This window comes from Giraffa tippelskirchi, chromosome 3 (assembly GCF_054371585.1).
Source record: "Giraffa tippelskirchi isolate mGirTip1 chromosome 3, T2T-mGirTip1v1.2.pri, whole genome shotgun sequence".
Lineage (NCBI taxonomy): Eukaryota > Metazoa > Chordata > Mammalia > Artiodactyla > Giraffidae > Giraffa > Giraffa tippelskirchi.
Window position 1 is genome coordinate 144,755,295 of NC_137277.1, and position 15,568 is coordinate 144,770,862.

Here is a 15,568-nt window from a genome sequence, read left to right on the forward strand (position 1 = left end):
GAATTCCAGAAAAACATCTACTTCTGCTTCATTGACTATGCTAAAGCTTTTGACTGTGTGGATCATAACAAACTGTGGAAAATTTTTAAAGAGATGGGAATACCAGACCACCTTACTTGCCTCCTGAGAAACCTATATGCAGGACAAGAAGCAACATTTAGAACTGGACACGGAACAGATTGGTTCCAAACTGGGAAAGGAGTACATCAAGGCTGTATATTGTCACCCTTCTTATCTAACATATGCAGTACATCATGCGAAATGCCGGGCTGGATGATGCACAAACTGGAATCAAGATTGCTAGGGGAAGTATCAATAACCTCAGATATGCAGATAACACTACCCTTATGGGAGAAAGTCAAGAGGAACTAAAGAGCCTCTTGATGAAAGTGGAAGAGGAGACTGAAATCCTGGCTTAAAACTCAACATTCAAAAAAGTAAGATCATGGCATCTGGTCTCATTACTTCAAGGCAAATAGATGGCAAACAATGGAAACTGGGCCAGACTTGATTTTCTTGGGCTACAAAATCACTGTGGATGGTGACTTCAGCCATTAATTTAAAAAATGCCTGATCCTTGGAAGAAAAGCTATGACAAACCTAGAAAGCATATTTATCATCTGGTGACCAAATCTATCCCAAAGAAACAGAAATGCAAGAAGGCAAAAGGGTTGTCTGAAGAGGACTTACAAATAGCTGAGAAAAGAAAAAAGGAGAAAGGCAAAGGAGAAAATGAAAGATATACTCCAGTGAATGCAGAGCTCCAGAGAATAACAAGGAGAGATAAAAAAGCCTTCTTCAATGAACAATGCAAAGAAGTAGAGAGAAACAATAGAATGGGAAAGACTAGAGATCTCTTCAAGAAATCTGGAGATATCAAAAGAACACTGCATGCAAGTATGGGCACGATAAAGGACAGAAATGATGAGGACCTAATACAAGCAAAAGAGATTAAGAAGAGGTGGTAAGAATACACTGAAGAACTATATGAAAAAGGTCTTCATGACCAGGGTAACCACGATGCTGTGGTCAGTCAACTAGAGCCAGACATCCTGGAGTGTAAAGTCAACTGGGCCTTATGAAGCATTACTGCAAACAAAGCTAGTGGAGGTGATGGAATTCCAGTTGAGCTATTTCAAATCCTGAAAGATGATGGTGTTAAAAGTGCTGCACTGAATATGCCAGCAAATCTGGAAAACTAAGCAGTGGCCACAGGGTTGGAAAATGTCTGTTTTCATTCCAATCCCAAAGAAGGGCAATGCCAAAGAATGTTCAAACTACCATACAATTGTATGTATTTCACATGCTAGTAAGGATATGCTCAAAATCCTTCAAGTTAGGCCTCAACACTATGTGAACTGAGAATTTCCAGATGTACAAGCTGGGTTTAGAAAAGGCAGGAGAAAGAGAGGTCAAATTGTCAACATTTGTTGGATCATGGAGAAAGGAAGGGAATTTCAGAAAAACATGTACTTCCGTGGATGTTTGTTTGTTTCCACAACAAACTGTGGAAAATTATTAAAGAGATGAGAATACCAGACCACCTTACCCGTCTCCTGAGAAACCTGTATGCAGGTCAAGAAGCAACAGTTAGAACCGGACATGGAAAAATGACTGGTTCAAAATTGGGAAAGGAGTATGTCAAGTCTGTATACTGTCACCCTGCTTATTTAACTTATATGCAGAATATACCATGCGAAAGCCTTGCTGGACGAATCACCAGTTGGAATCAGGACTGCTGGGAGAAATGTCAACAACCTCATATACGCAGATGATACTACTCTAATGGCAGAAAGCAAAGAGGAAGTAAAGAGCCTCTTGATGAGGGTAAAAGAAGAGAGTGAAAAAACTGGCTTAAAACTCAACCTTCAGAATTGTGTTCGCAGCCGCCGCCGTGCCGCCGCCGCTCTCTAACGCCAGCGCCGCCTCTAGCTCGCCAAGCTCCAGCCGAAGGAAAAGGCGGGTAAGTAAGGAGGTCTCTATACCACAGCTCGTACAAAGCAGACTGCCCGCAAATTGACCGGTGGTACAGCCCCGAGGAATCAACTCGCTACAAAAGCCGCTCGCAAGAGTGCGCCCTCTACTGGCTGCTGCTGCTGCTGCTGCTAAGCCGCTTCAGTCGTGTCCGACTCTGTGCGACCCCATAGACGACAGCCCACCAGGCTCCCCCGTCCCTGGGATTCTCCAGGCAAGAACAGTGGAGTGGGTTGCCATTTCCTTCTCCAATGCATGAAAGTGAAAAGTGAAAGGGAGGTCGCTCAGTCGTGTCCGACTCCTAGCGACCCCATGGACTGCAGCCTACCAGGCTCCTCCATCCATGGGATTTTCCAGGCAAGAGTACTGGAGTGGGGTGCCATTGCCTTCTCCGGCCCTCTACTGGAGGCGTGAAGAAACCTCATCGTTACAGGCCTGGTACTGTGGCACTCCGTGAAATTGGACGTTAGTAGAAGTCCACTGAACTTGTGATTCGCAAACTTCCCTTCTAGCGTTTGGTGCAGGAAATTGCTCCGGACTTCAAAACAGATCTGTGCTTCCAGAGTGCAGCTATTGGTGCTTTGCAGGAGGCAAGTGAGGCCTATCTGGTTGGCCTTTTTGAAGACACCAACCTGTGTGCTATTCATGCCAAATGTGTAACAGTTATGCCAAGACATCCAGCTAGCACGTCGCATACGTGAAGAACGTGCTTAAGAATCCACTATGATGGGAAACATTTCATTCTTAAAAAAAAAAAAAAAATTCTCTTCTTCCTGTTATTGGTAATTCTGAACGTTAGATATTTTTTTTCCATGGGGTCAAAAGGTTCCTAAGTATATGATTGCAAGTGGAAAAATAGGGGACAGAAATCAGGTATTGGCAATTTTTCCATTTTCATTTGTGTGTGAATTTTTAATATAAATGCGGGGACATAAAGCATTAATGAAAGTCAAAATGTTTCAGTGAACAAGTTTCAGCAGTTCAACTTTATAACAATTATAAATAAACCTGTTAAATTTTTCTGGACAATGCCAGCCTTTGGATTTTTTTAAAACAAGTAAATTTCTTATTGACTGCAAAAAAAAACAACCTTCAAAGAACTAAAAACATGGCATCCGGTTCAACCTTCAAAGAACTAAGAACATGGCATCCGGTTCAACCTTCAAAGAACTAAGAACATGGCATCCGGTTCCATCACATCATGGCTAACAGAAGGGGGAAAAAGTGAAAGCACTGACACATTTTACTTTCTTGGGCTCCAAAATCACTGTGATTGGTGATTGCAGCCATGAAATTTAAAGGCATCTGCTCCTTGGAAGGAAGGCTATGACAAATCTAGACAGTAAGGCTATGACAAACTTGGACAGCATATTAAAACACAGAGACATCACTTTGCCAACTAAGGTCCGTTTGTCAAAGCTATGGTTTTTCCAGTGGTCACCTAAGGATGTGCGAGTTGGAGTATAAAGAAGGCTGAGCACTGAAGAATTGATGCTTTTGAATTGTGGTGCTGGAGAAGACTCTTGAGAGTCCCTTGGACAAGAAGGAGATCAAACCAGTCAATCCTAAAGGAAATCAACCTTGAATATTCACTGGAAGGACTGATGCTGAAACTCCAATCCTCTGGCCATCTGATGGGAAGAGCTGACTTACTGGAAAAGACCCTGGTGCTGGGAAAAATTGAGGGCAGGAAGAGAATGGGGCAACAGAAAATGATATGGTTGAATGGCACCACAGATTCAATGGACATGAGTTTGAGCAAACTCTGGGAGACAGTGAAAGACAGGGACCTGCTGCAGTTCATGGGGTCGCAAAGAGTCGGACACGACTGAACAACAACAAAATCTTGCCAACTAAAGAACAGAGTACAGAAAAACACATCCTTAAACAGAGACTGATGAAAAAAAATGAGTGGTAGTTACAGGGCTGTCACATTATTATTTATATTTGTCTGTGGCTGAAATATTTCAGAAATAAAAATTTAATAACAATAGATGGAAACCCTTTAAAAATGAAATTACTTACAGGCCAAGGTGGTGGGACAGAAGTTACCTCTGGAGTATGAAAATAAGCAACACCATTATGATAAGTGTAGGGATATCCAGTTGAAGTTGTTAGGTACATTGTTCCAGCTGCTGGCATTATACTGGAACCTAAAACAAAAATGAAATAGTAATAATTGAAACGTTCAGTTTAACATTTAAAAATGTAATTTCTGAACAATGAAAAACGTTTATCTTTACACAAATACAGCTATAGTAAAAACTGAGTAGTAAAAATTTTTTAAACATTCCATGTGTTAAAGTATCTTTGAAGCATTTATTTTCAAACTTACTACCCTTAGAGCTTTTGTTAGCTTATAGTAAATAAAAAGAAACAAATTTAATAAGGAATAGTAAAAATTCACCAATTCTGGTTTTAAAGTAGTATAATGAAATAGAGAACTTTACAATTTAGATTATTATCAGCAAAGTCATTATTTTTACAAATATAAACTACATATAATTTAGAATTACCTGAAGACTACTGACCCTGTAGCAAAGTCCCTAAGATCTCAGTAAGACCATCTATTTGTAAAAGCCCAAAAAGATGGAGGCAGTGAAACTGGACAAAATACTTCTTCTATCTTAAAAATTCTTAGGCTCTACTATCGGCAAGCACTCACTTATGCTACGACTGTATTTTACTCTCTAGTCTCCCTTTGCTACAATTGCTGTTGTTGCAAACATGACAACAGACCTTCATGTTGCTAATTTTGGGTCCTCATCTCTTTTCCCAGGTCAAGTTATATATACTCTTCCCCACAAAATAAAAAAAGTCCTTTTTCTCAGAAGACTTTAAAAATTTTATATGTCAAGTCAGATTTAAGTCCTTAACTAACAGGTTACATAAATTACTGAGGTGGCAATCCTCCTTCCACTATACTCGTGTGTCTCAAAATTTAAAATTCATTATAACAAGCTAGACAGTTTGTTAAAATACAAACTCCAGGTCCCCATTTCAAGAGATTTTTGATTCAAGAGGCCTGGGATGGGGCCGGAGAAACTGTATTTTGATAGAGCCCAAGTTAACTATTGGTGGCTGCAAACCACACTGAGAGCAGCACTAGCCTTCTACTCTAAGTAGCACCACTACTCGGCTTTTATATTTTCACGACATTTCTAGTAGTGTTATAGCATATTTTAGTGGTTCTTATTCTTTTGAGAATCTGATGAAAGCCAAAGACCCTTTTCACAAAAATATATATATTCAAACAAAATTTTGCATGCAATTTGGAAGGTCCATGGAATTCCCTCCAAAGATCACCTAGGTACCACAGGTGTTAAACAAAGAAATTTTGAGTGATTACTATTACAAAGCATTGAACTAGGCCTTGGTGATACAGCCAAAAAGAAACAAGAAAAAAATTGAGCATGCCATGGTCTCTATCTTCATAGAGGTTAGGTTCTGGTAAGGAAGACCGTCATTAGCTAATTACACAATTAATTATAATTTTGATAAATAAAAAAGGCAGTATAGGTAGTACAGGTTATTATATTGGGTAGTATAGGGTACAATGCTGAACACTATCTATTGTATATTTCTAGTATTTGTGAGGAAATTGATATTTGGGCTGAGTTGTAAAGAATGAATGGGATGGCAAAGATCATTGTAGGTGAAGAAAACAGTGTATCAGAAATATGGTTATGCTCTGAAATGAAGGATGGCTAAATGATCAAAGCATGGAAAAGATAAGAACAGCTCAAAATAAGCAGAGACTAACACGATAAGATGTGCATGTTTGAAAGATCACTCTGGCTGCCTTGTGTGTGATGGATGGTAAGGTACTGATAGCAAAATTGGATTCAGAAAGACCAGTTAGGAGGCTTTTCAAGTAATTAAGGCAAGCAGAGTGGGTAGCTGGGACTAGAATGTTGGTAACGGAGATGGAAAATAGGTGACAGATTTGAAAAAAAAGGGTAAGAATCCCTTGTACATATCTAGTTTCTAAAACAATGATTTTGCCTTTATAAGCTGTATTTTCTATTTACAAAATAGAACTAACAATACCTCATAGGTTGCTGTAAAGATTAAATGAAATAAATGAAAACCCATAACATTGACCTTTATGCTAAACAGTTCTTAAGCAACTATTTGTCTGTTTGAAAGCATTCAGGATAGTGCTGATTTATACTGTTTTTAGCAACCTGTGGGTAATAATATGAACACTCCCAGCTGTTTTTACTGATGGTGATAATGGGTTAAGAATTGTTATTGCATGCTATAGCTCAACTCTTACAACTAACAGCAGTAGTCTGAAAATATTCAGCATTCTGCCATATTTACTGCATTTCATTTTGGAGTATCAACTTACTAAGGACACGTCAGTTATCTTCTAAATTAACAAATACTAGGTCAAAATTAAACTTGATATCTGTTAACTTCTAAGTCAAAAGCAGAACAGTCCAAATGAGCACAATCTATTAATTTGTTAACAGATGTATAATAACTACCTAATGTTTTAAACACCCAGGTAGACAGGAGGACACTAGTTACAAACTTTGTGCAAAGGTTCTTCTTCTAGCCAAAGATTCTGTTAGAGATTTTAATAGTATAGGTTAAAAGGTAACCATAAAGATGCCTAATTTAATAAACGGGAAGAGTGAGAAAAAAAGAGTAAGAGTTGAAAGCATTCTGGAAATGTGAAGAAGGCACTTAGCCAATTCCTAAAGCTTTAGGGGTTGTTTCTTCTGATAATTATGATACATATGGTTCGGTTACAGTATATACCATACAACCAGAGTTTCTGATATTTTATGTTTTTACTTTCAGTAATTTTATTCTAATTTTAAATTACTCTATTAATTAGAAATTGCTTCTAATTTCTTTCATAATTTTAAACTATATTTTAACCATACGATTTTTCCTTTAAAGATGTAACTGTTTGGAATATAGTTAAACATTATTATTTATATACATTTTCCCTAGCCTCCTCCATCCCACAAGTTAATGTATTTAATTTGTGGTAAGAAATATTCATTTGACTACCAACTTCGCTAAAATAACTTTATTAAATGAAAGAAACCTGATACTTTAATGAAGTTCTATTAATAGTCTTGTATTTTGAAAAAGAACCATGCAAAGATATTGAAAAATATATTAGTTCTCAATACATACGAGGGATCCCTACTTGTTGCTTTCTTATTGCCGGGCCAATGTTCAGTTTCTTATCCTTGTAATTAAGTTTTTCAGCCTAAAATAAGAAAAAGTACATTACTTTATTATCACTCCTTGAAAACAGCAAGACATAGTGGAAAGCGCAAAGTCTTTGGATTAAAATAGATTTGGGTGTGAATCCTGGTTCCAATGTTCTAACCCTAATTCCTCATTTGGCGATGTAATTTGAGTTGTGTTACACATGTGGTCCCAGCTGAGGTTAAACTGGGAGACATTCTGTTTTCTTTTTTTTCAGCTTTTATACTGTAAACAAATGTCCTTTTCATGTTCTATTTACTGTCATGTTTTTCACATTTTTGTGCCTTATGTTAGTATTTTTGCTACTTAAGATGGCTCTCAAGTGTAATGTTGAAGTGCTGGCTAGTGTTCTCATGTGCAAAAAGACTGTCATGTGTTTTAGCAGAGAAAATACGTGTTAGCTGGGTTAATTCACGCATGGGTTATAGTGCTGTTGATCATGAGTTCAATGTTAATGAATCAAAAATGTTACATGTAATCTTTAAACAGAAGCACACATAAAACAAAGTTATATATTAATTGGTTGATGAAAATATTATAAACAGAAGTTTGTGAGAACCTAACCCTGTATTTTCTAGGTGCAGCACACTTCAATATTTGCTAATTCAGTGTTTGTGATGATTTTACAGAACGCAACCACTACAAATAATGAGAACTGACTGCATATGACTTAATAAAATATAATTAAAATTTTTTCCTAAAAAATGTTACACTTGCCAAATTTAAGAGTTATTATATACTGAACTGCAGGCTTTGGATTTTTTTTCTACGAATGTTCTTAGTTTATATAAAGTTTTTCACAGGAGGGAAATAATCTCCGATAATCTCATTTTAGGAATCTACATTCATAGAGTCTTTTAGGAATTCAAAGTGCTATTAACACGTCAGAAAAGATACACCCCTAAATTCTCAGTTTAAGAAAATAAAGTGAAAAATTATATTACAACTTCACAGCCAAACTTACACAATTATTTGGTATTTATTTTTCTGTAGATAAATTTCTCTTTAATTTTTAATTATTTTTTTGGAGACCAATGTTAATCTCAAGATACAAATAATTTTTTTTAGCAATTGATTATTGTACTGGAACCCTACTATTAAATTAATACCTTAAAGCAGGGGTCCCCAACTCCTGGGATCTAATGCCTGATGATCTGAGGTGGAGCTGATGTAGTAATAATAAAGTGCACATTAAATGTAACATACTTGAATCATCCCAAAACCATCCTGCCCCAGGTCTGTGGAAAAACTATTGCCACCAACTAGTCTCTGGTGCCAAAAAGGTTGGGGACCACTACCTTAAAGGATTAGTTTCAAAGAAAGAAGTTCTAAAAATGAAGTTAAATACACCAAAGAAAGAAGTTCCAAAAATGAAGTTAAATACACCAAAATATCTTACCTCTTGTAAAATTTTTTGTGCATCTTCTTGTGTTTCAAAAGTGACGAAGCCATACCTAAATAAATCCATTAATTATTACCTTAGAACATTACATTGAAATTATACTAAGATAAAATATATATATTTTTAGAATGGGCCACGGTAGGAGTGAACAGTTTTCTATGGTGTACCAGTATGCAAAACTTAGAAGAGAATCATTCACAGCTTAACACTGTTATCCTCTTAAAGGGAGAGGCCTAAAAAAAAAAAAAACAACAACAACAACCCAGGGATCTTACAGCAGTTTCAGACCAGAGCTGTATGCAAGGCAGGAAAGCATGAGAGATTTGTGTTCCAGTTTACAAATTAGGGTGCAATAAATTTCAGCCCAGAGCAGTAACCTTTTAAAATGACATAAGTTTGGTTTAAATAGAAATCAAAGTAGAAAAAGAATCTTTAAAAAATTAAAAATTGAACATGATAAAATATTCTATCTTGGTAAATGAGTACATATTATTTACTATTATTAGCATATATAAACTGAGAATGTAACTATTAGTATATTTCCCAAATAAAATTAAAAATATGATACAACCCAGGTTTTATATCTGCTTTTCACATATAATTGTTATCTTCAGAGTATAAATCATATGAGCAAGATACAAATACACAGTATAAGTGAAGTGAAAGTTGCTCAGCTGTGTTCGACTCTTTGCGACACCCCCAGACTTTACAGTCCATGGAATTCTCTGGGCCAGAATATCGGAGTGGGTAGCCATTCCCTTCTCCAGGGGATCTTCCCAATCCAGGAATCGAACCCAGGTCTCCTGCAATGCAGGTGGATTCTTTACCAGCTGAGCCACCAGGGAAGCCCAAGAATACTGAAGTGGGTAATCTATCCCTTCTCCAGGGTATCCTCCCCACCCAGGAATTGAACCAGGGTCTCCTGCATTGCAGGTGGATTCTTTAACAGCTGAATTACACAATATATGCCTTGTCCAAAAAGATAAAATAGGTAGATAAAAAGGGATGAAAGAAATAAAAAGTATATCCCCCCCAAATTTAATCTCTATTTGGATAACTTTAGGAAACTCTCTTGAGTAATGCTCAACTTTATTTTCTTGAAATTGTGTATGTGTGTTAAGTTCCTCAGTCTGTCTGACTCTTTGTGACCCCATGGACTGTAGCCTGCCAGGCTCTTTTGTCCATGGAATTTTCCAGGCAAGATTACTGGAGTGGGTAGCTGTTCCCTTCTCCAGGGGATCGTTTCAACCTAGGGATTGAATCCAGGTCTTCTGAATTGCAAGCAGATTGTTTACTGTCTAAACCACCAGGGAAGTGCCAATTCATAATTACTAATAAGTAATTACATATCATGTAATTAATAAACATTCACTATTTTCTTCAATTCATAATTACTGTATTGTATATGAATTTCCTTTTTCAACAAAGGAATTTCTTTTTTTATTTGCTCAAGTATTAAACAAGGGCTAAAGAAATATTTTTACACTTTTTTTTTAGTAGAACACATATACCACCCAGTGGAAAAGGCATAAAACACAGTCTACACTTCTATGTTTATTTTGCAATGATTTAAAAATGGGTATTACAAGGTCCATTAAGCCAAATAAAAGTGGTACAATTTCACTTTTGTCAGACTCAGAAGTCTCTTGTTTATATGCAGGATTTGTTTATATTATATGTTTATATTTGTTAATCATCTCTGCAGGATCTCATCTCTTTCAAAGTGTCCACCTGTCATACTTACATGTAGTTTGCCACTAATATTTTATCCATCTTACTGGTCCCTTCTTTTATGCCTATGAATATGTATCAGTTCAGTTCAGTTCAGTCACTCAGTCGTGTCCGACTCTTTGCGACCCCATGAACTGCAGCACGCCAGGCCTCCCTGTCCATCACCAACTCCCAGAGTCCACCCAAACCCATGTCCATTGAGTCGGTGATGTCATCCAGCCATCTCATCCTCTGTCGTCCCCTTCTCCTCCTGCCCTCAATCTTTCCCAGCATCAGGGGCTTTTCCAATGAGTCAGCTCTTCACATCAGGTGGCCAAAGTACTGGAGTTTCAGCTTCAACATCAGACCTACCAATGAACACCTAGGACTGATCTCCTTTAGGATGGACTGGTTGGATCGCCTTGCAGTCCAAGGGACTCTCAAGAGTCTTCTCCAACACCACAGTTCAAAAGCGTCAATTCTCCGGTGCTCAGCTTTCTTTATAGTCCAACTCTCACATCCATACATGACCATTGGAAAAACCATAGCCTTGACTAGACAGATCTTTGTTGACAAAGTAGTATCTCTGCTTTTCAATATGCTGTCTAGGTTGGTCACAACTTTCCTTCCAAGGAGCAAGCATCTTTTAATTTCATATTGCCTCTTTTTCAAGAAAATAATCATTCATCGATTTCTTTAACTTTGCAATCAAACTTCTCAAGTGAGTACACTATGTAAACTACCTTTTTCTTCTCTGATATTTGGCTTTTGTATACACCAATTTACTGAAACAGCTCAAATGTCACCAGACATTACTAGCCAAATCCTAGTGCTTTATTCCTTAATTTTCATTCTCCTTGATTTGGCAATTAAAAATCATTCTTTCTAAGATTATATTTCTTAGATTAGTCCCTTGGTTAGGTCTCTAAGGCACAACCTACAGACATTCTTTTATGTCAGCCTTTTCCAAATAAAGTTCCCTCTAGTCTAAAGCAGGTATACAGTTCCAAAAGTATCAGATTCCTTTAGCTTCTGGTTCCTTGGCTACTGGACATCAGCTATTCAACATTAAGTGCTTACTACCTAACAATGAATGGTCCCTCAGCCTTCGCAAGAATAACTTTACAACAAATTAAGGCATATTATAGTGTCCCCTTTCCTCTAAAATACCCACGCCCCACTCCCCCATACATGGAGATCAAAAGGTAGGAGAAAGAAGCCGTGAAATTCTTTTTTTAAAAACAGAACCAGGACTTCCCTGGTGGTCCAGTGGGAAAGAATCCGCCTGCCAATTCAGGGGACATGGGTTCCATCCCTGGTCTCGGAAGATTCCACATGTGGTCAAGCAACTAAGCCCATGCACCACAACTACTGAAGCCTGTGCACCCTAGAGCCCCTGCTTGCTGCAACTAGAGAAAGCCCAGGCACTAAAATGAAGAACCAGTGCAGCCAAAAAAACCAAAACACAACCAACTCCCCCACCACCCCCTGCCAAAAAACAACAAAACACAACCAAACCCACTATAACCTCCTCCTTAAAAAAAAAAAAAAAGGAACCAAAGTAAGGTAGAATACAAAACGTAGCAATCCAATAAAAACACAATTGTTAATTCTGTGTACTACCTATAGTGATACTAACCCTTTGGAAACTCCAGCTCTGTCACTTACAATCTTCACTTCTTTTACAGACCCATACTGGGAAAAAAATTTTCTTAAATCATTTTCATTTGTCTAATGGTATAAAAAGAAAACACAAAAAACATTTTAATTAATAAAAGATGAAATAATTCTTCTGCTTGTTTTGGAGACAGAAAAGGCAACACAAATAACAATCTGGATATAAGAATGCCTGTCATCATAAAAACAGTGCATGAAATCACTAGGTTATTAAAATCAATACTTTGCTTTATGCAGAGTTGTTAATACTATGTTGTTAATTACATGGCAATAAAATATTTTGAGCTGAGTTTTCTAAAACTACAAATAAAGCTTGTTCTCTAGCTAGCTATTTTTTGATAAAACTGTACTAGGCATACTATAACTATACTGCTACTGCTGCTAAGTCGCTTCAGTCGTGTCTGACTCTGTGCGACCCCATAGATGACAGCCCACCAGGCTCCCCCGTCCCCGGGATTCTCCAGGCAAGAATACTGGAGTGGGTTGCCATTTCCTTCTCCAGTGCATGAAAGGGAAAAGTGAAAGTGAAGTCGCTCAGTCATGTCCGACTCTTAGCAACCCCATGGACTGTATCCTACTAGGCTCCTCCGTCCATGGGATTTTCCAGGCAAGAGTACTGGAGTGGGGTGCCATTGCCTTCTCCGATAACTATATTAAGGGCATATTATTATTGGTTTTTGTGATTCAGAGAGGCCTACGGTCATAGCAGTGGAACTAGGTTATGCTGGCCTCCACTAGTTACTCTTATTTTTATTTTAAAATTTATTTTTAATTGAAGGATAATTCTTTAAAGAATTTTGCTGTCTTCTGTCAAACAATCACTCTATTTTAATCAGCATAGTCATCAGGAAAATTAAGGTCTTAGAAAGGAAATATATTTACAAAAGTACCTGAACTCAATTTGTGGTAACAACAGGTTACAAAACTTAAAAGTTTTTAGAAGTTTTATCTGTACTCAATATATATATGGACATTATAATGATACACAAAAACTACTGAGTCATAACTAGTCTATCACGTATAAGATGTCTACAAAATGGTTTGGTGTATCTGGTAATTAAAATAATCTCATAATAAGACCCACATCACCTTTTCCTAGAGCATTCACACTAAATTCATTGCAATTTCATTTTCTGGCTCAACTGTGTTTGCCCCCAAGAAAAACTTTGAATATTCATAGAAAAAATTTTTCTTTACATATATATCTAGGAAAAGACATGCCTAATGGTAGAGCAATACTCTTGAGTTCCACAGGTACCTCACTACTTTAATAAAAAACTAAATTTTTAGTTGGTAACCTAAAGCTTGCTAAATTGGATGATGACAAATACTGAGTTAATCTAGGTATAACAGTCTCATTTCAATAAACACAAAATGGAACCAACATCAAAGATTTCTATTAGAGACTTGCAAACAAATTAATTCAAACCATTCTCTGATAGAAGAATCATTAGTTCAATTTTGCATCTCCATCTCTGTTAAAAAGGAGACAGAAAGTCAAGATAATCAAACATTAAAAGGGATGGGCTCTAGGGGTCTAAAAAGAAGAATTTTATGAAGTTTGAGACTGCTTGCTACTGTGTTAAACTACTTCCTTGCTGGAAATTATCTATGGTTTTGGGTAAGGTGTAACTATAAGAGGGAGAACCTTACCAATAGGCTACAGTCCATGGGGTCGCAAAGAGTCGGACACGACTGAGAAACTTCACTAACTAACTAAGACTATACTGTAATAATGGCCCCCAAAGTTTATATTGTAGCTGACTGGCTTCAATAAAAACCAACACTAAACTAATGAGAACCCACTGTATAGCACAGGGAACTCTACTCAATGCTGTGGTGACCTAAATGGGAAGGAAATCTAAAAAAGAAGGGATATATGTATACCTATAGCTGGATCACTGTGCTGTATAGTAAAAACTAAAACAACATTGTAAAGCAACTATATGCCAATAAAGATTAAAAAAAAAAACCTACACTTAACCTAGCCATACAAATTATTACATTTACTGATGATTTATTTAAAAATATACTAAGCTAATATAAATTCTGAGTAAGAATATTTAACTTGAATATTTATGGTCAGTTATGAATATTTTCCATAGAAACAGGAAATATTTTTAAAAGCATTTCATAAGAAATTATTTTCCTAAATTTATTATTAGTGAACCAATCACACACTTGCTTAAGACTCATAATTTTGATAAACCCATTGTGACAGTCATCTTGAGCAGGAAAGCAGCAATTCCATCCAAATTGTGAGACACTGATTGCTGGAAAACAGTGAGTGATAAATACTATACCCTAATTGCACAAGGATTTTTTTTTTTAAGACAACTCTCCCTGAAATTTCCAATATGTAATATGAAGCCTGGAAATCCTTCTATATATTCCCTTGGAAGAATGTTCCACTTAAATTATCGATGCCTGCCTTTCCTGTAGGTGTTTACTACTGCCTTCCACTTGGGGGTGCTGCAAAACATCTCACAAAACTATGCCTCTCTGGAAGAGTGAAATGGCTGATGACATTATTTAAACATATTACTGGTAAGATGCTTTATTCTGACTAGGACACAAGCCTTTTTTGGTAATCAAATTGTAAACTCGGTGACAGAAGCAATTTGCAAAATAAAAGTCTAAGAAGTTACTCAGGAACTGAAGATAAAAGTTAGGATAAAGAAACAGGACTTCATAAAACTGTTGTTTTTTCTTTTTCCTTAATTGAGCCATCTTTTGAAAATTTTAATCACTCATTGTTTGGGCTATTAGATTACTATGTAAAAAAAGTATAATTAGTGTGATATGGTGAAATAAAGAATGTGGAGCTATCAGTCAGAAAACTAGGATTCTAGTTTTCACTTTGTCTCTAAGTAGTTAGGAGACTATAGATACTTCAATGAGCCTCAATTTCCTTCTATGTGAAATTAGACAATTATATATACTCTACTATATTAAGAAAATTTGAACCCTACTAATCATTATGAAAATATTAAATACATTATTTTTATAGTTGCACAAATAAACCATTTCTGAGAAATATAATAAAATACTCCTAATACAAAAAATAATTCACTGTATTGCATGCATTATTAGGTACCTTAAAGTCAATTCCTCCTACAAAGATGCGATTAGGGATCACTGTTCCATATCTTGGGGCACTCGTTGGGTTACTCAAAGGCACAGGTGACACAGGATTAGGGGATGGAGATAATGAATCTGTTTGCGTCTGATTTGATGTTTGCTGTAAAATAAAATTCTTTTAAGCTCTTAGTACTGGGTATAAGTTTTAACGCAAGATAAAAGCATTTATCCTTCAAAAAGGTAAGTCACTGACAAAATGTAGTATTTTAGACTTTAATTTTATGCTATTATGAAGATCATAGAACTAATAACTTTTGAAGACAAGAAACATACAATATAGAATCTACTCCTCTACAGAGATCTTAAATCTTAAACGTATGATTTAAACATACATACATTAATTACTATTAAATGTACAATGTAAATATTTTAAGTATTAAGAAGGAATATTAAACTCAGAAAGAAGTTTAGGAAAGAAAAAAGTAGCCC

The 15,568-nt window shown here is 36.4% G+C and overlaps 1 protein-coding gene and 1 pseudogene across 7 annotated transcripts in view; one reads left to right on the top strand and one right to left on the bottom strand.

The window, feature by feature from the left end:
- Nucleotides 1-15,568, bottom strand: part of BOLL (boule RNA binding protein) — a 61,545-nt gene that overhangs the window by 41,883 nt on the left and 4,094 nt on the right. For 6 of the 7 annotated variants that reach the window (XM_081581579.1, XM_081581578.1, XM_081581575.1 and 3 more), the window contains exons 2-6: nt 15,096-15,239; nt 11,961-12,052; nt 8,609-8,663; nt 7,132-7,207; nt 4,000-4,127 (exon numbers count right to left, since the gene is read on the bottom strand). In XM_081581579.1, coding sequence (XP_081437705.1) covers nt 4,000-4,127; nt 7,132-7,207; nt 8,609-8,663; nt 11,961-12,052; nt 15,096-15,239 — 495 coding nt within the window. The remainder of the gene's footprint in view (nt 1-3,999; nt 4,128-7,131; nt 7,208-8,608; nt 8,664-11,960; nt 12,053-15,095; nt 15,240-15,568) is intronic. The other variant, XM_081581576.1, reaches the window with a different exon arrangement.
- LOC145542512 (histone H3.3A-like) lies at nt 1,972-2,702 on the top strand (annotated as a pseudogene).